Source organism: Astatotilapia calliptera, chromosome 23, assembly GCF_900246225.1.
Source record: "Astatotilapia calliptera chromosome 23, fAstCal1.2, whole genome shotgun sequence".
Classification (NCBI taxonomy): Eukaryota; Metazoa; Chordata; class Actinopteri; order Cichliformes; family Cichlidae; genus Astatotilapia; species Astatotilapia calliptera.
The window spans coordinates 1769722-1794464 of record NC_039323.1 but is presented as its reverse complement, the minus strand read 5'-3'; the positions used below and the strand labels follow the sequence as shown (position 1 = coordinate 1794464).

At 41.3% G+C, this 24743-nt stretch overlaps 2 protein-coding genes across 6 annotated transcripts in view; both read right to left on the bottom strand.

The window, feature by feature from the left end:
- The window catches only part of LOC113016533 (collagen alpha-1(I) chain), a 33253-nt gene extending 13356 nt beyond the window's left edge, over nucleotides 1-19897 (bottom strand). The window contains exons 1-27 of one of the 5 annotated variants that reach the window (XM_026159427.1): nucleotides 19878-19897; nucleotides 17072-17587; nucleotides 13958-15019; nucleotides 8559-8603; nucleotides 8161-8280; nucleotides 7496-7534; nucleotides 7243-7296; nucleotides 7087-7140; nucleotides 6501-6608; nucleotides 6341-6394; nucleotides 3967-4020; nucleotides 3841-3885; nucleotides 3639-3692; nucleotides 3501-3545; nucleotides 3348-3401; nucleotides 3224-3268; nucleotides 3079-3132; nucleotides 2762-2806; nucleotides 2603-2656; nucleotides 2469-2513; nucleotides 2274-2327; nucleotides 2087-2194; nucleotides 1929-1982; nucleotides 1784-1837; nucleotides 380-424; nucleotides 252-305; nucleotides 16-60 (exon numbers count right to left, since the gene is read on the bottom strand). In XM_026159427.1, the coding sequence (XP_026015212.1) occupies nucleotides 16-60; nucleotides 252-305; nucleotides 380-424; nucleotides 1784-1837; nucleotides 1929-1982; nucleotides 2087-2194; nucleotides 2274-2327; nucleotides 2469-2513; nucleotides 2603-2656; nucleotides 2762-2806; nucleotides 3079-3132; nucleotides 3224-3268; nucleotides 3348-3401; nucleotides 3501-3545; nucleotides 3639-3692; nucleotides 3841-3885; nucleotides 3967-4020; nucleotides 6341-6394; nucleotides 6501-6608; nucleotides 7087-7140; nucleotides 7243-7296; nucleotides 7496-7534; nucleotides 8161-8280; nucleotides 8559-8603; nucleotides 13958-15019; nucleotides 17072-17125 (2499 nt within the window). In that variant the 5' untranslated portion in view covers nucleotides 17126-17587; nucleotides 19878-19897. Of the gene's footprint in view, nucleotides 1-15; nucleotides 61-251; nucleotides 306-379; nucleotides 425-1783; nucleotides 1838-1928; nucleotides 1983-2086; nucleotides 2195-2273; nucleotides 2328-2468; nucleotides 2514-2602; nucleotides 2657-2761; nucleotides 2807-3078; nucleotides 3133-3223; nucleotides 3269-3347; nucleotides 3402-3500; nucleotides 3546-3638; nucleotides 3693-3840; nucleotides 3886-3966; nucleotides 4021-6340; nucleotides 6395-6500; nucleotides 6609-7086; nucleotides 7141-7242; nucleotides 7297-7495; nucleotides 7535-8160; nucleotides 8281-8558; nucleotides 8604-12105; nucleotides 12134-13957; nucleotides 15020-17071; nucleotides 19616-19877 lie in introns of those variants that run through there. The other 4 variants (XM_026159426.1, XM_026159428.1, XM_026159429.1 and 1 more) reach the window with 4 other exon arrangements.
- Nucleotides 19898-20644: 747 nt separating this feature from the next.
- The window catches only part of cacna1ea (calcium channel, voltage-dependent, R type, alpha 1E subunit a), a 114071-nt gene continuing 109972 nt past the window's right edge, over nucleotides 20645-24743 (bottom strand). The window contains exons 48-50 of the mRNA XM_026158661.1: nucleotides 24547-24694; nucleotides 23468-23649; nucleotides 20645-23325 (exon numbers count right to left, since the gene is read on the bottom strand). Of these exons, the coding sequence (XP_026014446.1) occupies nucleotides 22762-23325; nucleotides 23468-23649; nucleotides 24547-24694 (894 nt within the window). The 3' untranslated portion in view covers nucleotides 20645-22761. The remainder of the gene's footprint in view (nucleotides 23326-23467; nucleotides 23650-24546; nucleotides 24695-24743) is intronic.

Sequence of the window (24743 nt, the reverse complement as noted above, 5' to 3'; positions counted from 1 at the left end):
GTACAGCATGGTCACCTTCAGGCCTTTTGAACCCGGCATCCCCGGGACTCCAATCTTCCCCTAAACAGATGGGGTACACAATCAGGTGCAAACACAGTGTGAACTCTTTGACATGCCTCTGTTTAATGCAATAGTAAGAGCTTTTTCAATGCACTGATTGGTCGATGCCTTCAGTCACAGATGTAAAAAAAAACAACAATTAACAGCGCAGTCATGCAAGTACAGAGTAAGAACTTTAACCATATAGGAACCTTAATACCAGGTTCTCCTTGAAGTCCCCTCTCTCCTGATGTCCCCATCTGTCCCTGCAATAACAAATAAATACATAAATAATACAAACACAAGTATCTATACTGAACATGTTGTCACTTATACTCACAACAGGACCAGGGATTCCAGAAAATCCCGCTCGACCTTCCCGACCCTTTGACAAGAAGAATGACTGTTAATGGTTAAGAAATGTTACAACACTGCTCCCTCTACAATACTACAGTTCACATATTTTTGGAAATATTAAAAGTAAGAAAAAGCTGAAAAACACCTCCTTTGCAATTTTATGTTGACTTTGCTTTTTAAAATGTCTTTTAACCCTTTAAAGCCAGTCGGTGCAGGCACGCTCTGTTTTGCGTAACTATTTTTAAATCCCGGTAGCTCTGCAACCACGTAAGGTAGCGCAATAATTTTTTTTGCATATGAAATCGGAGGAGTTGTACTTACATCTTATGCCATCAGCTTGTCCTCGGTCACAGTTTCCTTCCACATATAGCTTTGCAAAAACTGCATAAAAAGCACTTGTAGCAACAAAAACATAATATTCCAGAAACACCCTTTGCCGATCCGATCAGCTGTTCATAACACTTCCTATGTCCATCAGCACTGCCCGAAACCGGAAGTAATGTCATTTTGCGGAAATGTAGTTTTTTTTACTATCAGGGCCTCATGAGCCTATACTGGTGTTTTTAAAAGTTATGTTTGACTTTATGACTTTCTGTGTCGTTTCTGGGATGCTTAGGACTCATATTGCACTGCTGGAAATAGTTTATTTTGATGCATATGCTGTTTGTTTTTGCAAATTTGCATTATAATATTTATTTTTGTTTTTCCTGCAGTGTATAAAAATTGGTGTATTTCAAAAATAAAACTATGAAGACACTCAAAATAAATTTCCTGTGGTGGGAAACTATTTTGTGCAACTTTTTTGTATTTACAGTTTTGAGGGATAAGCCTCTTAAATTTCTCTAACTAGAAATATATGTTAAAAAAACAAAAACGATTTTCAATTTTTTTGTAGTTTATTGCACTTTTTGGAATTTATGTAATTACTATGCACTTAATGCATACATATTATTAAAATTTGGGCTATAATGGTTGTATTGATGTATAGCAACTTGAAATACTCCCAAAAATGGCTCCACAGCATGTAAAAATATAATATAAGCTCTGGCGGACTTGGTTCTATGGTAGGTCTTAAAGGGTTAAATACCAAGTTTGGCCTCTGATCTTTAAGGTCACACTGAGATATGCAACATTCTGTCAAACTAAATTTCTGTGCAAATATATTGATGTATTTTAGTGCTGTCAGCCATAACTGCATTAACGCGTTAAAAAGCTAACCGCGCTAATGTGTTGACGCCATGCAGCCCCACGCACGGGGTGATCCGCGGTAAGTCGTTAACTGAGATTTGCCGCGTTAATGCGGTTATGGCGTTAACGTCAATTTAACGAGATTAACGCTGACAACACTCATTTATTTTTATAGATATGAATTATTCAGACTCCTTACCTTATTGCCTCGAGATCCAGGACTTCCTTGAATACCAGCTGGTCCTCGGTTTCCCTACATCACATCATATTTGCACAACAAAATTCACTTTTCAGCAAAGAAAAAGAGTCAAGATAAACAGATTCAACTATTTGCTCAAACTCACCTTGGAGCCATCTTTTCCCTGCTTCCCTGGCTCTCCCATGATGCCATCAAAGCCCTACAACATTGGATGAAGATATGAAATAAGATCTGATATTACAGAAGCTTTAGCATCATAAGTGAGCATGTTTTTTTAAATATATATTTATTTTTTACACTCACAGCAGGTCCAGGAAGTCCTGGTAGCCCTGCATATCCTCCAAGTCCCTCAAGTCCCGTTGGCCCTGCGTGCCCCTTTGATCCCGGTTTACCTGGAGGTCCACGAGGACCCTGAACAAACAAAACAAGCTGATTCACTGATCTGATCAGTTAACCAACCACAGACCGGACAGATGGACAAGAAAATTACCTGGGCTCCCTTGAATCCTGGATCCCCCTTCTCACCTCTCCTGGATTTGACACCCTGGTGGTGACAGAAACACATAAGTAAACAGAAAACAACAGCTCAGGAGACCAAAAGGGAACATCAATTAATGTCATGCATTATAAAGGTTGTAACCATTTTAGCAAGAGTGAGAAATTAAATTCTTTTAAGTAATCTTACGGGATCACCTGAGGATCCAGGCTTTCCTGGATTCCCACTGGCTCCCTAAAATAAGGGGACATTGCTCAGGTAAACTCACTACAGCGTAAACAAACGCTGCACAGCACACTTACTCTTTAGTCTAATTATCTTACGTTTAGTCCAGGTGGTCCAGGTTGACCTACTTCCCCTTCATCTCCTGGATCACCCTGGTGAAATGTAAAAAACAGAAAATTCAAACGGCAGTGACCCGAACTGGTAACTGCGTACGTTCACAAACCAGTTTGACATTTTATGTCTTCAAGTATACTCACAGTGCTACCTTTAGGACCTGGAGGTCCATTAGGGCCTGGGTTTCCCTGTGAGGTCATTGATCAAAGTGTTTTACTCACAATTAATTTTTCAACATGTGATAAAGAACTTTTTTTTTTTTTTACTCCTAAAAAGATTTACTCAGGTTTATCTTCCTACTCTCGTTTTTAATCAATATTATCTCATTTTCACCTTCCTTTGTTCACAAACTACACATGACCACACCAAAAACGTGCAACTTTCATTTACCAAACGCTGAACAACGTGTTGGTTGTTTCACACGTGATCATTTCATGCTATACAAAAGCTTTACTAATACCTGAGGGCCACGAACACCAGGAAACCCGACTGTTCCATCCGGACCGGGCTCTCCCTAAAGCAATGCACGTATGTATATTTTGGACATTTACTGAGGTAAGTGACAACGTCTGCTAGAAAGGGAGCAAATATAAGTGTTTTCTCACCTGTGACCCAGCTGCTCCTCTGGGGCCCATTTCACCCTGATGACCCTGACAGTTTAAATAATTGCTCTATAAATGTCTTTAAAAAACAAACAAACACCACTTTGAGTTTGTTTACTTTACTTACTGTTGGTCCTGTAATTCCTCGGACACCTTTTCCTCCTCCGGGACCCATTTTGCCCTGAAAAGAAGGCAGATTAATAGATGCTCATTAATAGTATCTCATGTTTAATTAAAAATAATTTTCAGTGTGATGGTTTTGTGGGAGGATATAACTTACCGGAGGGCCTCTCGGACCACAGAAGCCTAAATCCCCAGTTTGTCCCTGAAAACAATGAAAAGCAACAATGAATGCAAAGTAGAAACAGTAGAAACACCAACACAGATCATTTTTTCTATCTGTTTGTGTGACACTGACCGAAGGCCCTGACGGTCCTGGGAAACCGGGAGGACCTCTTGCTCCGGACGTGCCCTGTAAACATTGGACTTTTCAGATGTAGCTTTAAAATGTACATAATTTGAGAGCAATAATTAATTTAAGTCATCTGTTTTACAAATATTAAGTAATAAAAAGCAACTTTTTGAATGTGCTGGGAATGGAGCTGGTCATCTGAGCTTACTATGTAGCCAGGAAGCCCAGCGTGGCCTCTGACTCCTTTATTTCCCTGTAGGCACAAAGACACGGATCAGAATCCCGTGCAGCCTTCCTGCAAAACGACAGCAGTTCTACAGATGACTCGTCTGACCTTGTCTCCTTTCTGTCCTCTGGGTCCCTGTGACCCCGCCTCGCCCTGATAACCCTGCAGGCAGAGAAAATGTTTGACTCTTAATATAAATCTTTGACACTTTAACATATACAGTTATAATAGTATGAGCAAGCTGCACAAATAAGTGGCTGTCGCTGAATGCAAAGGGAGACAGATACACACTCACTGGCCAAATCATTAGATACAGATTTCTAGTGGTTTCATGGTGCTGGGTCATTTTGACTCAGCAGTTTTAGTTTCATGTGTTTCGGTGTTTTTTCTGTATTATGTTTTTTTTTTTATTCTTTAGTTTTCCTGTTTTGAAGATGTAATCCTAATTTTCAGTGTTATTCTGGTTAAGAGTTTTGTTCTTAGGTTTAGTTCAGCGTCTAGTCTGTGCTTGTCATGTTTCCTGTTTTACTTTGAAGGTCCGTGTCTCATGTTAGCGTGTCCAGTGTTTCTCTCCCCTGTGTTGTCCTTATATTTTCATTCGAGTCAGCTGTGTCCTCACGTGTCTCCACCTCTCCTGATCACCTCATGTGTGTATTTAAGTCCTCCGTCTCCCTTTGTTCATTTGTTCAAGAGCTCATATTACCCCAGTTCTTCAGCAGCTTCACTGGTTGCTCGGAGAAGCCAGGATAAACTTTAAAGTCTTACTTCTCGCACACAAGTGTATCCATAAATCTGCTCCTTCCTATTTGTGTGACCTGCTTCATATCACCACTGTTTCCCGCCCTCATCTCACCACTGTGGGGATCAGAGCCTTCAGTCGCTCCGCTCCTCGGCTCTGGAACTCTCTTCCTCCAGCTGTTGTGGCCGTTTTTGTTGAATGTTTATAAAATGCAATTTGTATTCATTTTTGTTTTTTCTTTAAAGTTGTAGGAATATGCTGACCTAGTTTTGTTATGTAAATTTGTAATTCATTTTATTGGAAAAGTTTTTTGGAAAGTGATTGGTTTATTGGCTTATGGACCCTCCCATTAATCAGGGGATTAAGAGCACCCTGGGGTGGTAAAGATGGTTTTTGTTTGCCAAACGTCTGATGGGAAGACGAAAAATGATTTTTTTTGACCACTTTTGAAGTTGTTAAAGCAAATTAAGTTAACCTACGTTTAATTTTAAGTTTTAAGAAGTTATTTGGTTGATTTTTGTTTATAATTTTCCACGAAATAAACGGCAGATGATTTTTTAAACAATGGAGTCAGAAGTGCGTTCGAAAACAAACCTCCCGTTGCCACCCACGGCCTTTTCTTGGACTTTTTTGGCGTTTGGAACATAAAAGGCCGTGACACCAGCCATAAGAAATATAAACTCTCTTCCAGTATTTAAGTCACAGCTCAAAACACATCTGTTCAAACTGGCTTATTCACTTTAGTGCCGATTTTATCTGTTGTCAAGTTCTGTTTTGCAATTTTAACTTATTTTATGTATTTTATGACTATTGCTCCTTTTATTAATTTTGTTCTTTTGAAAGGCGCCCTCAAATAAAATGTATTATTATTACTATTATTATTACTATTGCCGCGTCGTGCCAGCTGTTTTGGCCACTTTGTTTCAGCCATAATAAAAGCTCGCCTTTCGTTCAAAGTTCAGTTCCGTCTTCTCGCCCGTGTCTGCTGCTGGATCCACCTCACTCAGTCCACTCAGTCCGTGACAGGTTCCTCGTGACTGTGAAAGCCATTTCATTACATCGACGTCCAAGAAAACAGTTTGAGGTGCTTTGAACTTTGTGATGGCGAGTCAGTAAGGGCTGGGCATGGTCAACAACAAGACTCAGGCAGGCTGTGGCACTCAAACGATGCTCAGTTGGTGCTGAGGGGACCAGGTGAGCCAACAACATTATACTGAACTGTTGATACAAGGCAGGACGGATCCATGCTTTCTACCATCTGATAGGTGAGACTCATCAGACCAGCTGACAGTAATGGCAGCTGCTGTGGTCTTTTTCTGTAGCCCGTCTCTCTTGTCCATCCAGAGAGGTCTCCTGTGTACCTCAGGCCTAATAAGTAGTTATCTGAATTACTGCTGCCTTCCTATCAGCTCTGTGTAAAGACTAGTGATGGTCGATCAGGCGTTTCTGAAATACACAGACCAGCCTGTCTGGCACCAACAACCATATCATACACTCAAATAACCTTTCTTCCTGATTCTGAAGCTCAGTTTGAACTTCAGCAGGTCATCTTGACCATGTTTACGTTCTTAAATACACTGAGTTGCTGCAATGTGATTGGCTGATTAGATATTTGCCTTTAACAGGCAGTTGAACAGGTGTATCTAATAAAAAGGCCAGAGAATGTATGCTGTCTATGCACGTGCATGCTAAAGCCTCCATAGTTATAATCCTGATAACATTATAAGTTCAGGACAATCTTACCCACTCACCCAGCTCCCCTTTGCTGCCCTGCTCTCCTGTGTAGCCTTTGGGACCCTGTAAGGACAACTAAGGAGTTAATTCCCCAGGCACCAGTATGACTAACTTAAATCCATACATGGAAACTAAAAAGAAATAAATACATGTTTTCCAGGAGATTTACCTGCTCTCCAGGTAAACCTGAAGGGCCCGGGTCAGCATTGTGTCCTGGGGTCCCGTCTCTTCCAGGTCGGCCCGGGGGACCCAGGATACCCTGTGGACCAGGACTGCCCTGGAGTACAACGCAACATGTAAAGTAGGTAGAAGAATAATCACGAGACATTACAGAGCAGATTTACAGACAATAGTAGTAATATCTTTCCTCTCTATTCAATATAAATTTGCTTCTACCCAGAATTCCTATTACTACTAAAATATATCCAGGAAATATTAAAACCTCTGTCCTGACCAACCACAACAAGCCAGCATCTACTTAAGCATCATATTAATGTCTTAATCCACCATAATATCGCTAGAATAATATACAAGTTATCACCCTACTGATCGTCCTAATCACGCTAAAAACATTTGATATTTACATAGTCAGCTGCTTTGCAATAAAGCATTAATCATCTCATTTTGCAATATGTGCGTGAACCTTAGCATGTTCTTTGCCTTACACTTATTTTTAGTTGTCATGATGTGAGCCCCATGATCCTGCACTCAAGTAATCAGATGCAAAAAAACAAAAACAAATCAGAGAAACGTACGATGATTCCTTGAACTCCTTTAGGTCCTTGCTTTCCAGGAATTCCAGGTAGTCCCTGGAGAAAAAGTAACCACTGGAGTCTAGTTACAGTCCTTTATTTGTATTGTCAGGTAAAACTTTCAAGTTGAATTTAGCCATAATGTCTTTGTCTACTTACAATTGGTCCATCATCTCCAGGAGGTCCGGGAGGACCCGGAGGCCCTTTAAGTCTCTGAGAACAAAAACACACAGTGTTACAGCTCAGGCACAACATGTCTTATTATAACATTCAAATGAAAATGTGCAAAGAATAATTTTTTGATTAACCTAAAAAATAATCTTCTCAGAGTACCAAAGTTCAGCTGCTATAAGAAAGGAGTTACTGTAAAAAGTCATTTTAGGTGCATTCATGTTATAAAACAAACGCCTACCGGCCACGAGGACACCAGCTTTTTGTAAATTTGCTTTTTCTGCAAGAAAACAGTGAAGAATGGATTTTTTCAATCATGATTACTGAGCGTTCACACACAGAAAGAAAAGCTTATTCATACTTACCCTGACAAAAACAAACTTTAAAAATAATAACACAGCAGTGGTAACTATAGGCTCTGAAATAATTACCGATTTAAATTGTCACAGTTATAAGAACGCATCCGTCAGCAGTGAAAGTGGACAAACATGTGATATAATGAAACACAAGCAGACACTGAAAAATTAAAGATCCAATAACATTAAAACTGCTTATATATCGTAGTCAGTACAAATGAAACAAGTCAGTCTCTTCTAGATCGCACATGAAATGATTCAGTGGATCCAGAAGGATCACGTTTGTATTTTCCTGTCTCTCAGTTAATCTGATTTCACTTATTTCAGTTCTCTATATATTTGTCAAGCAAAAGTATCTTATAATGTTAAAAAAAATCCTTAAAAAATGACACATTCAAGAAATAAATATTTAAACAATTTTACTAAAACTAACACTTCTTACATTTGCTAAGCAGAAGAATGTACATCTCCTGTTTTTATTAAATATGCTCAGTCTTGGAACACGTCTGTTAAAATAGTTTTCATTTCATCAAACACAGCAGCAGCTCACCTTGAAAGCCTCCCACTCTTCTTCAGAAGTTTTAAACACAACAATAGCCGGCATCCCAGCTGGACCAACGGGGCCTCTGTATCCAGTCTGCCCGGTCCTGCCCATCACGCCTGGGTATCCCTTAGAAGACAAACCCCCCAAAACAAAACCAAGAACAAGAACAAGAATTTGACATTTTACTTAAAGTTTATTAAAGATTCATGAAGACAATTTACCACCAAGAAAAATACAAACACGTGAATGTGAAAAGAAACCAACAAATCTACGCCTCTAAAAAACTAAAAAAGAAGATTAACGCAATTGTAAGCCATGCTTCCGAGCTCATTGCAATATCTATTTATGAACAAGTGCTTAAATTACACCAAGATGAATTTTATTAAGTTTAATTTAACACTCACTTTATCTCCCTTAGGTCCCGGTAGACCAGGTAAACCGTGCAATCCCTGAAACAAACAGTAGAGCTGAGTCATTGGATCATGTGAACCCAAAATGATTTTAACTAAGATTACTACAAAGTGAACATGATGGGTAAAACTAGAATTTCTTTTAAATACACATTCATTATGAATTTGATGTGTTGCACTAGTTTTTGACTTATCACACATGTTTTTACACATCTGGAGCAGATGCAGGTATTTTACCTTCTGCATGGGAGCTTTTAATGTGAAGCCTTGCTATTTTAATAGGTGTAGAACATTGTATTCGATTAGCTTTCTGAGATACGCAAGACCTTTAATGAAGAGAATGATGTCTGGATGGTTCCTCCTGAAGGAGGTACCAAAGATGCTTTTGGGATCTTTGTGCAAACAACCTCTGAAACATGCGCTGCAGCCCCAAACAAATCTCGGAAGCTGGCTTTTAAGCTGCCGACGAGATTTGTTTGGGTCCATCGTCTCAAGCAGTTGGCTTCCATGAGTTTCACTAGTAATTGAATTTTTGTGATGCCTCATACCACAGGCAGTTTCTCCCGTACTGTTTCTCAAGATTCTCCAAAACTTTATATTATGCACTAAAGATGAAATTTGGCATTTTGACAGAACATTAAAACCGTCTCCATATTTACCTCACAAAGACTCTCTACAGTGTTGCCAGTTAGCTTAAGTAGTTGCAAGTTATTACTTTCTTTTGTTTTTCTCCAAATGCCTGTGTTAAAACTGCTTTCATGTAACCTGCTCCTCCATCTACATGCAGGTAGAAAGGCTTATCATAGTCAGGCAATGCTAAAACTGTATTTGTCTGTAATGCTAGTTTTAAGTTACTGTCTTCTTCTTCTTTGTAGATGCAACACTACATTTTTATTTAAGGCATTTTAGGTCATTTCTATTTTTTTCAAAGAATTCACACATCTTACATATTTCAAACTTTTAAGTTAGGATTTAAAAAAACTTCTTTATTTGAACTTTTCCCACAAGGTTCCATTCTTCCTATAGCAGCTTCATATAAAGTCTGCACCAGGCTTTTAATCTCAATGTGGATGCACTGCTCACAGCTCTAAAACAAGACATTAGTAAATCATATGCCTAATCATTATGTGTCACTGTGATCCACAAGTATGATCACAAATGTGTTTTTCAAACCAACAAAAAAACAAAAACAAGTTGCTGATGGCATGAACGCTTTACACACGAGTCAGGACACAAAAAAAACTGCTGCCTGCCAGAAACAAATCAGAAGTGTGAGGAAAAAACTGAGCTCACAGACAGCTGCATGTGTGAGCTTTCATAGCATGCAGCAAAATGTGTAACTTGCTCATCAGCTTAGCAGTGTCCACATATTTAATTCAGCTTCTCAATCCTGTAGCTTTAGCTGTTGTCTACAGGGTTTAGCTTATTAGTTGTTAGTATAGGTGTGCTCTACATCTCAGCAAAGTCTCATCTAGGATGACAGGTTTTCAAGCAGGTCAGCTGCCTCTATGCACTTAATTAGTTTAGATATTTTCTTTATTTCCTTCATCTCATATGTCGTTGTACTGAACTTGAGCAAACCTTAAGCTTGATGCAGACTACTTCTAACAATTATCCACCTCACATCATAACTGACTGAGGTGCCTCTTCATATTAATATTATGTCATTATTAATGTTATTATCTTTATTTATATACATATATATATATATATATATATATACATATATATATATATATATATATATATATATATATATAATATATACATATATATACATATATATAATATATATATATTATATATATATATAATATATATATTATATATATAATATATATATAATATATAGTATATTACAGAAAAGGAACACGACGAAGCTGAGAAATCACCAAGGGCTCAGAAGAATTGTATCTCGGCAGATGATGGAGAGGGTGAAGGTAAACGGTGGTCCCCCGTGGTAAATTCGGAGCACTAGGTGCGGTGACCTCCCAAGCTAGCAGCGAGTGGGCTCCAGCAGATCCCGGGAACACATCGGAGATCTCGTCCAGACAGAGCGCAGTCCTGGGGAAACAGCTATGATACTGCGCAGGACCCTCCAAGCTCCCCAGGCCTCTGCGTAGAGGACCGAGCTTGAAGGATAAACCGCCCGCAGGGGCGTGCTGGGTGTTATATATATATATATATATATATATATATATATATATATATATATATATATATATATTAGGGGTGCAACGATACACAAAATTCACGGTTCGGTTCGGTTCGGTTCGATACTTTGGTGTCACGGTTCGATATTTTTTCGATACAAAAAATGTTCATGCCTTTTTAATTTGTCATTTATTAAAATTATAAATATATATTTTAACTCAAAAGTACAGTTTTTAAATTTAACCCTAACCCTTGTGCGCGTTTTTTATTTTGACAGCGAATGCGCACCTGCGGACCACTTATGTGCAGCCCTGGTTATATAGTTCGTCATATTGCAGCCACAGAAATTATTTTGTCCATGAAACCATAAAGCTGCTCTTTCTTTTTGCCTTATAGTCTGATTTGTCATAACTTCTCCGTTTTGTGGTAAGCTTTTCTTTGGCTGTCACTTCTTCACCCCGACCTGTCTTATTTGGCTCAGCAGAACTAAAATATATATCCTGCTACTTTTACACAGGGACTCACATAAGCTCAGCGATTCTCTGCGCGATCAACCTCTCACATGTTTAAGCTGCAGGAGATTTCACTTGTCATGTTTGCATAGTAAGCTAACGATTAATAAGACGATGTCAGAGGAATTGGTGCACAAATGATCGTCACTCACAGATCAGTGCTGTCATTGCAAAGTGAAAGCAAAAAAACAAGCGCAAATTCAAACGTGACTTCAATATGTCACATATTGACAGTGGCTCACCGATGCCAATGACATAATTACCCAGCTACATTTCTGAAAGAATGCAAAAGCATTGACATATATTTTTCCTACAATAGCCCGACAGGCAGGGCAGAGAGATTTTTGTAGCCCGACTGAAAAAAATCGCTAGCTCCAGGACGTCGGGCTAGCGATTTTGCAAGCCCTGTATCTGATTGAGGAATCACTCATCTTTGGAAAAGAGAGTTTATTACAGAGAAATGGCTCTTTCCAAAATAAAAGCTATACTATCCGCTTCTTCTGGGCTATATTCTCAGCAGCATAAGGAGAATCACGTGCTAACAGCTGTCTAAGTGACTCGGCTAAAGTTAGTAGCATGCTTGTTGTTTTTGTCTGCTTCCACTTGTCTTTGCACTAGGATGATGTCAGCGTAAATGTGCAGTCATATTCGTTGTGTTCCCACTAGTGCTTTCAGGTTAATCTCGTTGAAATGACCTTAACGCCACAACACGGCAAATCTCTGTTAACGAGCTACCGCCGATCGCCCGTGCATGGGGCTAGACGGCCAACACGTTAACGAGCTAACTGCGCTAACACACTAGTTCCCACCCATGTAATTAAGCATTGCATGGCACATCCAACATACTGTTTTACTTTAGTCCATGACTCGCTTACCTTCAGGGTCATACGTCACATGAAAACCAAAATAATTCCAAACGCCAGATCTGAATGAGAGTGGGGGAGGTGCCCTGCGCTCTTCCTTCTGACTATGCTGTCTGTGTTGAGCGCTCAGTGGATCTGCGCTCGACAGTGCAGCCTAGGCGGAGTAGTCGAACGCAGATTCACTGAGCGCTCAACACAGACAGCATCATCAGAAGGAAAATTGATAAAATAAATTACAAATGTTGTATTGTTCGATACATATGCGTACCGAACCGAAAGCACTGTATCGAACGGTTCAATATCGATACGAACATCGTTGCACCCCTAATATATATATATATACATATACATATATATATAACAGCAATAGTATATTACAATATTTTATTTATATTTTATTTTGTATCCATCAAGCGCTGCGGGTGATCTGCAGTTTCACCCTTTCCCAAGCTGGAGACATTTTCCTTCTCACACACTTTCCTTGGCTGAACGATGACACAACCTTAATATACCTTATGCATCTCTCTATTTCATTTAATATGTCTTCGTGTGAATTATCTGCTTTCATTCATTCTATTCATTCTGGGCATGGACGTCATCCCAACTATGTTTCATTGTTAATACCAGTTTACAGGTTGTTATCCTTGCTATTATCAGTTTGAATACATTAGAGATAATTTTGGGTGGCTGTAGCTCAGGTGGCAGAGCAGGTCAGCCACTAATCAGAAGGTCGGTGGTTCGATCCCAGGCTGCCTCCTGCCTGCATGCCAAATATCCTTGGGCAAGATACTAACCCCATGTTTGCCTACTGGTGGTGGTCAGAGGGCTCGGTGGCGCCAGTGTCCGGCAGCCTCGCCTCTGTCAGTGCGCCCCAGGGCAGCTGTGGCTACAATGTAGCTGCCATCACCAGTGTGTGAATGTAGTGTGAAGCGCTTTGGGGTCCTTAGGGACTAGAAAAGCGCTATACAAATGCAGGCCATTTACCATTTAGAGATAATTTAATTATCTCTAATTTAATTTAGCCTTTTGTTTATTCCACTTTATTCCTCTTGTATTTACATGTATTCAGTCGGGTCTGTATCCAGCCCTTTTTAAACTTCTACTTTGATCTCTAATTTTTCACTTGGTGAGGGATTATTATGATCTTCCTGATATGGATTATTTATACAAGCTGGTTACATGTGTGTACAAAGTTATTCCAAGAACTCAAAGCTGAGGTTCCCCTTTTCTACATCTGTATGTTCTCAGGAAAGAGGAAGCTGTTAGTTGCTAAAATAAGTTTATCACTCAAAAGTTGTTATATGGCTACATTTCATGTAGCTGATCGCACTATGTACAATTTTCTTTTAACAAAACTATACTTTAAACGATGACACACTGAACATGAGTGTAACTGGGGGTGTGTTATGTACAATAAACCAAATATATATTTGTTGGGGGGAAAAGGAAAAAAGGTGTAGTGTAGCTGATGACCTTACAAATACGCCTGAGGGTTACAGTGCCACAGTTTAGCCAGAGGAGGGAGCCAGTGCATCTCACTGGAGAGACTAACCCCCCTCCCCTACACACACACGGTTTTCTAGGTGCTAGAACTGACACAGATATATGCTGCCATCGTAGTCATCAAATCAGCTTTGTGCAAATTCAATTTCATCCAAGGACACGGCCGTAAATAAGCCGAGAATATCAGACAAATGTGATTAAAATTTCCTGTGTGCTTTGTTTATAATTTCATTAAAACTCTGAATCAATGTGAATGAATCTTTGTTTATAGTACCAAGACCCACAAAGGTAAAAATAGCTACAGTAGTGAAATCAAGTCTTATTCATACATAGTTACTGCAAAGCATGAACAAATTCCTACCCTTTGACCTCTGATCCCAGGTGTTTGACGTCTGACTGTGTTTGTAGGAGGCGGATTCGCTGCTCTGTCAGTCTGCTGTGGAGGTTCAGTCTCTGACTGGATGCTGAAGCCTACGGTGCTAAACTGGGAGATCAAATCAGGCGAGGGATGACTGTAAAACCTGTCACCGTCTGCATGCCCTTCCTCCACCTCTGGATCTGTTTCATTTTCATCTGTCTCCGTCCCATTAACTCCATCTCCACCTTGAAACGGGACTGTTTTTCCTGTGGGTGAAACAGTCTCAAACGTGTCTTCCATTGCCTCCTTTTCTATTTCCTCACTGGCTGAAACATTACTCATCTCAGTTTCTGTGACCCTGGGACTCAGAGCTTCTCCACTTTGTAGTGTGGGGGTTACAACCGTAGCTGCCCTTTCCACTGATACGTCTTCCTCTGTTGTTCTGAAGTCTTTAAAGGAGGGAATAGAGACTACTGGGACTGGACTGGTAACCACTGATGACAAAGCCTGTTGTCTAATTTTGCCTGTTTCCACTTTTTCTGGTAAAGGGTCCACAGTGGAAGCAACAGATTCTGTGGTGAATCCTGAAGCAGGAATAGATGAAACCGTCCCTGTTTTTGTTTCTGTATGAGTTCCTGATGAGGCAGCTGCAGCTGTGGCGTCCTCAGACTGAATGTTAGGGCTGGCAACTGTCATCTCGGCAGTTTGTGCTTCTGAGCTCCCCGTCCCAGTTATGTTAAGATGCGACTTGGAAAGCTGCTCATTTCCAGTCGAAGAGCGAGGCCTCGGTTCCGGCTTTGGCTCGTCTGCTTCTCTGTTGGTTGAACTTGTAGTATTTGTATCTAGATCTGCATGATTGTTCAATACTTTGGCGTTTCCATCACGTATGGGAGGATCAGGATGCGACTTCAAAGGGGAAGCGCTGCTTACTGGATCCAGCCTTGGCGTCACCTCAGTGTGACCAGCCTGCGAAGTCGAGCTTTGAGGGGAATTTTCTGAACTGGATGATACTCTGACTCCAGGCTGAAGGTTTGTCTCATCTACAGATCCAGCCTGCAGGCAAATCTGACCACAGTGAAGATATTTCACATTTTAGTCCATTTTCAACCATCTTGCAGTTTTCATTTTGCTAAACATTTAATTAAAGCATTTGATGCCTAAATGACATTCCTCAGTAAACTGCTTCTCGTGGATTCACACACAAGTCCAAAGCACAGTTACTCAGCTCGCAGACAAACGCTCCCTCTGTGGCTTCCCCCAGACACACCGGCCAATACAAACACAGACTGTACTATGGAAAAATGTTATTAAATGTCATAGATTCACACTTATTTGTTAACAGAAAAGCAAACAGGGCAGCACAGTGTGGCCTTATGAACTTGAAGCGTGAAGCTGTAGGGCTGAGGAGACATTACTAAAGGGTGTACACACTATCAGATAATGCTACTGCGTGGGTGTGCACCAGCTAATCCTAGCAGATATCTTCAGCTTTGTTGTGTAGAGATTACTGACCCTGTAACTTAGTCCAGCTTTGAAAGCCTGCAGCTTAGGCTGGCATCTAAATCAAATCTGTATAACTGTTAGTAACTCTTGATTACTTTAAGAAAGCTAAAGCATAGAAACCAGTTATGCTACACTCCACATAACACAGACATCATCCGTAAAAGGAACAAAAAGGAACACATATATATTAGGATGAGCAGCAGCAACAACTGATCTAGTGTGTTTTAGACACCTTAACGATCTCTGATAACAGGAAAAATAAAACGCTGTCAGAAATCAAACGATGTGTTTGTTTGTTGACTGTCACAGCGTTGTGTGTCTGTTAGACATGAGCACATGATGCTCTCATCTCCACGGCGATGCTCAGCTGCTGAAGGCAGAGGTTTGCCCAACTATAACTACTACTTGCTTAATCCTGACCCCAGATTCAACCTTAAACCAAGTCTTTGCCATGAAATGTTATGATTCACAGAAGTCGATGCATGTTAAACACATATAAATACCAGAGGAAAAACCTCACTTATACTTTAAAAAGGTGAGTTCTGTTTTTATTGTGGTGGACATCGACATCTGCATACCTCACTTGTCTTCACTTACTTATTTATTTATCTTCCATAATTTTTTATCCTTATTTATCTTTATTTATCTTGTTCTTTTAAACTAACGTGGTATTTGTGTACGGACAGCAAAGGAAGAATTTCGTTGCTCAGAGAAATGTCATTTCTTCTGTACATATAAACGCTGCTCATCATGCTACATGGTCTCAGCTGTGGCCACACGGGGATGCCAGAATCAGCAACATTAATATCTCACACAAACAGACTTCAGATGTTTTACTACATTTATATACATTACCATTCAGTGGTGCCTTAGTTTTTACTGTATTTAGCATATTATGACATAATATTAGATTATTATTATGTCGTCTGACTGTCCTGCAGATGACATAATGCTTTATTTTGTTGTTGCTCTTTCTGTATAGAAAAAGCTGACAAAGAAGGGTGTTTAAATCTCTCATAACCAAAGAAAAACCAGACAAAACCAAAAAATTATCTATGTGAACAATAAATATGTCAGGTAAAAATGACCAATAATCGATTCCTTTGTGAAAACATGCATCTGTCCTTCAGGCAGGTTTAGTACACTGACCTCTTCTGTCTGTGACTAATATGAAGGTCAAAACATTTTAAGGGGTGAAATTATTCTTCTGCAGAGAGAATATTTTATTTGCTATGTTGCTACAGTTGAAGTAAAAGTCCTCCACCATCGATGATTGTTTCATTTGCACATATAACAAGAGCCAATTACTTGAAACGTGTAAATAAAACAAAATTATTTAATTGCTACAGTTACTGAGAGAAACAGAAGAGGAGCAAAGGCAGGTGAAAACAGTAAATGTAAGTAAAGTGATTCTTAGTGTAGATGAGTGAGAAATCTACAGCGATCTGGTTTTTCCTTTACATTTCAGAGCCTTGTACCTTTACTCTTAACCTAAACAGAAATAATTACACTTTCTGCTTCTACTACTAGTTGACAGTCCACTGGAAAAATTAAACAGAAGTATATCAGCAGTATTTTTCAGAGATAAAAGTACTTCAGTGCAGCCAGACTTACGTAGCTCAGTAGCAGCAGCAGCACAGAAGAGCCCTGCATGGCTTCTGGTAACATCCGGACTCCTCAGTCTGAACTGTGTGCCAGCGCTCTGCCTGATAAACACCAGAGGATGCACTCCCCCCCCCCTCCTGGAGGCCCGAGCCAAGCACTGGCCCGGCTGTCCGTTTGTTTGAGGCTGTGGTCATTTGTTTGATAAAATCGAGGAACCAAACGAGACAGCTGAAGGCTCAGCATGAGAGAGATGTCTCATTTAAACATTGTGGCAGCACAAAATCACATGAACATATCCATCTGCTGGTGGACGCCAGTGTCTTTGATCTTCAGCAAGCTAGCAAGTGCCTCATATCTCACAGTGTGAACAATGACAGACACTCGGGGGTGTTTTCGTCTAAGCTTGCTGCTGCACAGAAGGTGTAAGTCCTTTGTTTCTCATGTGGCAGAGACTGTCTGAGGTGAGACTTCACAGACGACACCACTGCACTGAGTTGGGCTTGGGATGAAGAATAAGACGACTACCTGGAGAATCACAGATTCACAAGCATAAGTGAGACCAGTGTTAAAAATTTACATTTTCTCTGCCATAAAGTTTATTTTTGGACACAAAAAGTAACAAAGACGACTTTTCTGTCATGCAATCGACCTATATGACCCCAGTCTGCCTAATTCACCATTGAACTTCACACTGATGCAACACCCCCATTCCCCCCACCTCAGTCTTCTTTGTCCAGGGTCAGAGGGGGAGGACTGTGGCCCAGGTGAGGAATGTGACATAAGGATAAAAAAGTGAGGGGCTGCTGCCTCAGAAGGGGATTTGTGACCACGGTTTGGGATTACAGTAAAGAGTATGTGGTGACGGAAAGCTCCTCCCAGCAGGATCAAGTTCAAAGTGTTGTTCTGAGGTAACAGTCCAAGTACAGGATGAATTTTGGGAGGGACTGGAGCCTATCCAAGCTACCATAGGACGAGAGGTGGGGTACACCTGAGGCAGATCACCAATCTGAGGGCCAGCGCAGACAGAAAGGCATCCCTCACACTTGCATTCACGCCTACAGCAATTTATAATCACCAGTCATCGAACCCGTCTAACGGCATGTGTGTGGGAGAAAGCTGCAGCGCCCGGAGAGAACCTACACAGACCCAGGACCGTGCTCCCCGATCCGTGCGACACGTGACGTGCTGCATGCATGCAGTCAATGCACACGCACAGTTTCCAGAAGAGTCCACAGATTTTAAGTCCATGGTTGTGACATCATAGTGAAACTAAACAGTGTCCTCACCGAGCGCTGCTTCACGTGTTGATGTCAAGTATATCACAAAGCTGTCAGATTCACAGGGCATTAGTACTCGGTATGGAAACATTCAAGGTCAAGTTAAAGACCTTTGAGCTAAATCCTTTCAAGCTGCACATCATGGAAAATGAATCCATCCTAGATAAACAAGCCCACTGCAGTCAGGTATGACCTTGTGAAGTCTCTTCCGAGAACATGCGTAATCTGTTTATCTACTGAAGACGACAGTCTCTACTTAGTTTGCATGTTAATTTGTGAGTAGTTTTGTTCCATTAATGGGTTTCTGCCTCAGAGAAAACAAACAGTAGCTTATTACAGCTAAGCCAATTACTTTTCAGACTGACTGATGCGGTGATGCAAACAAAGGTTTTGCCCAGCAAAGGTAGTCCCAGTTAGATGTTTATTTTTTAAAAACACCACAAAACTTTATACCTGGAAGAAAATGTGTTTAACAAGTTTCTGTGTTGCATTTCACTGGTAATATTTACAGAAGGCTGAATGCAGCATCTAATATCCTCTGTAATAAGTGCTGACTGCTGGTCCAGGAGCAGCAGTATGTTCACCTCGGCAGACATATGATGGATTATTGATAAGGTGTCTGAATATCCAGCTCCCAGAATATGCGATGATAGAGCAGCAAATATGTTTTATACAACTAATATACAGCGAATGACTCACAAACCCACTGTGAACATAAAAATCAACCTTGATGAGGCTATAGAGGCTGATTTTAGTGAAACTTTTGCTTTTTTACCCATTAAAACTGGATGTGATGACTGTGAGAGGAGACTGACTGATGGCTGTTGAGTTGTGGGTCCGAGTCTGCTCACAAAACAAACTCGACCTCTCACCTCCGTCACTTAAAAGCCCCAGCCTGCTTAATCCTTCACACGTATTTATTTTGGGAATATATGTGAACAACAAAATAGAAACACAAAAAACAGCGTGGGTATTGAAAAAGGGAAATTTCAGGCCAAATCTGGATTTTATGAATGTGTTACTCGTGTAGATGATTCCCAACAAGACAGGTCAGTCGAGCTTCCAACTCGTGTATTTTGTTCATTGCACTTTCATGCTCTCTTACAAGGATTGCAGGTATTTCACCTCCATTTAATAACAGTGATGGAAAAAGGCATAACGAGAAAGTCAAAGGGTCGTACATCCAAACCCAGTGGCCCCAGCTGTCTACTGGATTTAAACCAGCTTCTTCTTGCTGTGAGGCAACAGTGCTAACCACTGCTCGACAGAAATGGGCAGTAACGCGTTACTTGTAACTTTAACGAGTAAAGTAAGGGATTACTATTGCAAAAACGGTAATTAGATTACCGTTACTTTCCTGTAGGAACGCTGCGTTACTGCGTTACTAAAACCGTGATTTTCTTGCAAGAATGTCTCATGACAGTGACGTCAGCGAGTGCGACATTCGTGACAACAGCTGTGTGCAGATCAACAATGGATCATATATCGAGTGCAGAGAGAGTATGAGCGTGCAGCGTTTAAAGCGTGGAAGTACTGACCTTACTTTGAGTTTGATTCCATAAAAAGTGACAAAAACATTAGTGTCCGCTGTGCGTGGGAAGAAAACTTCTTTTTACAGTGAAAAAAACCCCTAAACTTCCAACAAGCACCGAGTAGCTACGACGTAATGGGAAACTCACAGAGAAACTCGCGGATTCTTCCACTGACCGCGGCACACCTGCACCAGGGTAAACCTCCGCCTGCCCCACTCCTGCTTTACAGGTGAAAATAGAGCAAAAGGACCGCTGAGTCTTTGACTTTATTTATTTTCTGCTGTGTTTTACTTGCATCTATTTGAAAGACTGAGTGTAAACACAAAAAATATTTTTATTTTATGAGCTGGAATGTGCAGAAAATAGGTTTAAATGTTAAACTAATTTCTTCCAGTCAGAGAATGTTGCATATAATTAAATTTTTGCTTGATGCATAAAGTTAAAAGATTAAAACTAATAAAACAAGTTTTAAAAAGAGACTTTTCCATTTGATTACATTTTGTATGATGGATTATGCAGAAAAAGTAGAATTGGGCTGAAAGATCTATCACTTTATCACCTACTCGGGTTGTAAATCGTGTTTTTAAAAAGTAACTAAGTAATTAATTACTTTTGAAAATAAGTAATCAGTAAAGTAACGGGATTACCTTTTTGGGGAAGTAATCGGTAATTAGTAACTGATTACTTTTTTCAAGTAACTTGACCAACACTGGTGCTCGATTTGGTTGCACGCAGCCAAATTCTTGGCAGTGACATCACTCAGTGAAGAAAAGTCAGGTGACCTCTTTTTAATTGTCCTTTGTGAAGCTCGTAGACAGGCATCATGAATAAAATAAAAATGTAAAGATTGCAATAAATTAAACATGGATTTATTTTGTACAGTTTATACTACATATTTACCAGAAAGCTTCTCTATCTAAGAAATCCAGGCTTGACAGGGAACTCTTTGGGTGAGTTTTCCCCAGGCACAGATTAGGCTCTTCTGTACAGACAGTAAGGTGAAGTCCTAGGCTGCACTGTACATGCTAAGCATGGCCTCATATACTACAGGTAATCTAACTGGTATACTGTATAACTCAAGTCTTGCAGTCAGCACACTTCAAAGGTGGTGTTGTTGCTAAATGACACCGTCTCTTCATCGCGACTTTACGTTCAGGTCGTCAGCGGGTGACTTTGACCCCTCAGATATATCCCGTTTTCACATTTCAAACTCAACATATTATAACAACACAACAACACGTGATATAAATATACATCTCATTTAGAGGGAACGACAAATCATCTATAATTTTGAAATGTTGCAGAGGGAATGCCGGGAATAAACATTTCTCTGCTTTGCTCTGTTTCATAATCACATTGTTGGCAAAATGAATCTCAGTTAACATCATGGGCACACTAAAACAAAAAGTAATCAGGCGTCTTTAAGACACGGCTCTCTCACCCATCTCTCGTTATCGCTGTCACCGTGATCATGCATGTGGAAATTACTAGAACTCTGAAGCTCGGAAAATACTGAAAAGCCTGCTTTTTGTTTGTTTTTTACTGACAGAAAGTGATGCGGTGGGAGCACAGAGACTAACCAAACAGTAGCTTTGATTGCTCTTTTGTTGAAGCATCCATGTTGCATCACATGTATGAAAGACATCAAATTCCCATCACTTCTGTCATTACACGAAAGAAGGCAACACGCCCCGAAGAGGACACATCCCCGGCTCTATGTACAGGAGGAACATGGCTTTTGTCACATCTCTAACGCATCAGCAGTCGTTATTCAGCACAGACATGTGGAAACTGAACATCCATTTGGCTTCATGTAGTAACAACACCCAGGCTATCGGTCCTACGGATGGCTGTCCTCGTGCCAAGGATTTTGTGGTCCACAAACGGAGCAGATGGACACGATAGGATCTGTTCAGTTCTTACGTTAGTCATGATCGCACTATGTTGACTGACCCGTAGGGTAAAGAGTCACTTAAAGTCCTTCAGATTTCATTGGAGATCCCGAGTGAGTGTTTTTCTGCAGAGGATTTCAGAATTCAATGGTCTGGTATCCTGAGACAAAACCTCTCTTACTGTGTGATCTGCTCATCATTTGCACACACACAGCCCTGGACTATACTCCACCTTCATATACTGTTGCTTTGACATTGTGGCAAAAAAATAACTCTGTTACAGCTGTTCAGTTCACTAAACATCTGGTACTTGATTTTCTGTATTGATTGATTAATGCCCATGAATCTTGTGGATAATCTGCTGTAAACAGGAACTGTTGGGAATGGCTGGCTGCCCGTTATAAACTTGCCAAAAACATCTTTTTGTTTCAATGCACAACAATGCACAGACTAACAGCGACCTCCCCAAATGACCTGAACATGAAACTAAAATACATTCATCTTATTACATGTTTACATGCTACCTCAAGCTTCACTTACAGAAAATGCACTTAAATCAGTGTCTTGGATTCAGCTAGAAGATTTCCACATCTCACCATATTTTGTTCAAATAACACTCAAAACACAAAGTTGCGTGGGAAGGCTTGGCAACATGTGGGTTTGCCCGCAGTGAGCTACTAATGGTATTTTCAGTCTCTGCTGTTTTCGTGATTTGGCAAAAAAAATCTCTTTTAAGAGCGCACACACAGAAATTCACATCCGTGTGCACACATGTAGTCTCCTCCAGCTACAACAAACGGACACGAGGACACATGCAGACAGACACCAGCATCCAGATAAACAGCAGTGGGACTGAGTCCTGCTCGTAATGCTACTGGCGCTGAGAACATCGGGTTCTCGGGGCCGCTGTGGAGCTAAAGCGTTGTGGTGCCGCGTGGGCTGTTCTGAGGTGCCCTGTGCATCCTCTTCATCGTTCTCTCTGATTTTTTTTGTTGTTTTTAGCAGCGATCATCCTCGTCTGTGTCACTTAAGAGCTCGCTGGCGCCAGCTGGACTTGTCTGGCCCAAGTGCTTTCGGAAATGCCCATTAGGGACCTGCCAGGAGTGTCTGAGCTGAGGAGCCGAGCTTATGGCATTGGCCCGACCCAGGCTGGTGGCCACGGCAGTCTCAAAGGTAAGCGTCTCCTGCTTCTCACTTGCTTCGCCACTGCTTAGGTCCTCGTGGAATGGGAGGTAGGGCTCCGATATGTAACGATGAGGAGAGGGGTGGCTCGGTCCTGAAACGTGAACTCCGGATGACCCCTGGACTGCAGATAAAGGCCTGCTCTCCTTGTCAACCTTCAGTGAGGCCTCTGTGGGGCCAGCAGGAGTGTCCTGAGGCTGGCTCTGTCCCTCATTTGAGGCTGCGGCTGCTGCTGTTGTGGAAGAGGTTTGGGTTCGGCAGACGAGAGGAGAGTAGGAGATGTAAGGCCGTGGGCGAGAGGGAGTCTGGGGCAACTGGCGGCGATTACGAGGAGTACCAGACTCTGAGGCTGAGTGGGCAGGGCTGTCTGATGTGTTCACCTGCAAATAAATCAAGCACAATATTGAGTAAAAGACTTTGCCAGAAAAGGACTGTTGGTTCTCATCCAGCAGTAGAAAACAGATCCTGATCCTATTATATGACAGATCTGCACAGTGGCCGGGTCAGGAAAGACTGAAGCACCTGTTTCTGTAAGGTCTGTGTGCGTCCTTCGCTAGGTGAGCGGGACCTTCTCCTTTCGCACGAAGGGTCTCGACTCCGCTCCTCGGAGTTGCAGCGCGACACATCAGGGGACAGCAGGTGGCGGCGCTCCTTGGATCGCCCTCTCTCGTGACTAATTGTTTCTTTGTGGTTGATTCTAGGACCTGAGAGAACAAGATCAAAGTGCCTTTGAGTCTGTGGCACCAAGACTTTGCAACAGTCTCCACCTGCATTCAGCCTACGTACATTATCATGCATGCCCACTCCCCCCCACTGTCACTCAGCACCGGATGCCTGCAGGGCTGTTCTCAGCCCCCTGCTGTAGACCCTGTACACACAAGTCTGTACACCAACACACCCCACCAACGTCTCATCTCTGATGGAGATGATGAGACAGGGTACAGGGCCGAGGTAGTGCTCAGAGAAAACCTGAAGCTTAACATCCTTAAAACAAAAGAACTCATAATGGACTTCAGGAGGCACAGACAGGTCCTCTGATCGCCATAAATGGAGAATGGGTGGAATCTGTCTCCACCTTCAGGTATCTGGGCACCCACATCTCCGCTGATCTCACCTGGACCCAGAACACCAACGGCCTGGTAAAGAAGGCCCAGCAGCGGCTGCACTTCCTTCACCCAGACCGGGAGCTGCTGCTTCCCTTCTACTACTCCTCAGTGGAGAGCAAGCTCTCCGACTGCCTGGGTGTTGGCAGTGAATATGGCAAATATAGAGATTATATAAATTAGGCATGGAATCAGGATTTTTTTCACTGAGTAACTTATTGAAACAAAGATGTAAACAGAAGAAGAAATGTCAGAAATTCTTTCAGCCTCTAACGAGATGTGGCTGTCGTTTAAGAAGAATTATTTACATATACATTTTATTGCTTTTGTGTTGTATTGCAGTACAAATATTTGCTCAAAATCACTCAGCAAAATATAAAGAATGAGAGGTGGCTCAAGACTTTTGCACAATAGTCTTCTTTTGACCAGTTTCCCCCCAAAACTTTACTCTGAATCAGAATCAAACCACAGCAGCTGCTTCACGGTTGTAATTATGACCTCTGTAGCTCCTCTGTCGGGGCCTGTATGTGGCATCAGGGCTGATCCTCTCCAGAGAGTGCTGTTCCTGCCAGAGACCGTTCACACACTGGTCTCCGATGGTAGAGAAGGAGCGCTTCATCAGCCTACTGTCTGCAGACATCCCAGGCTATATACATGCAAAACAACCAGAAGATGCATTATTTAAGTAACCAGGA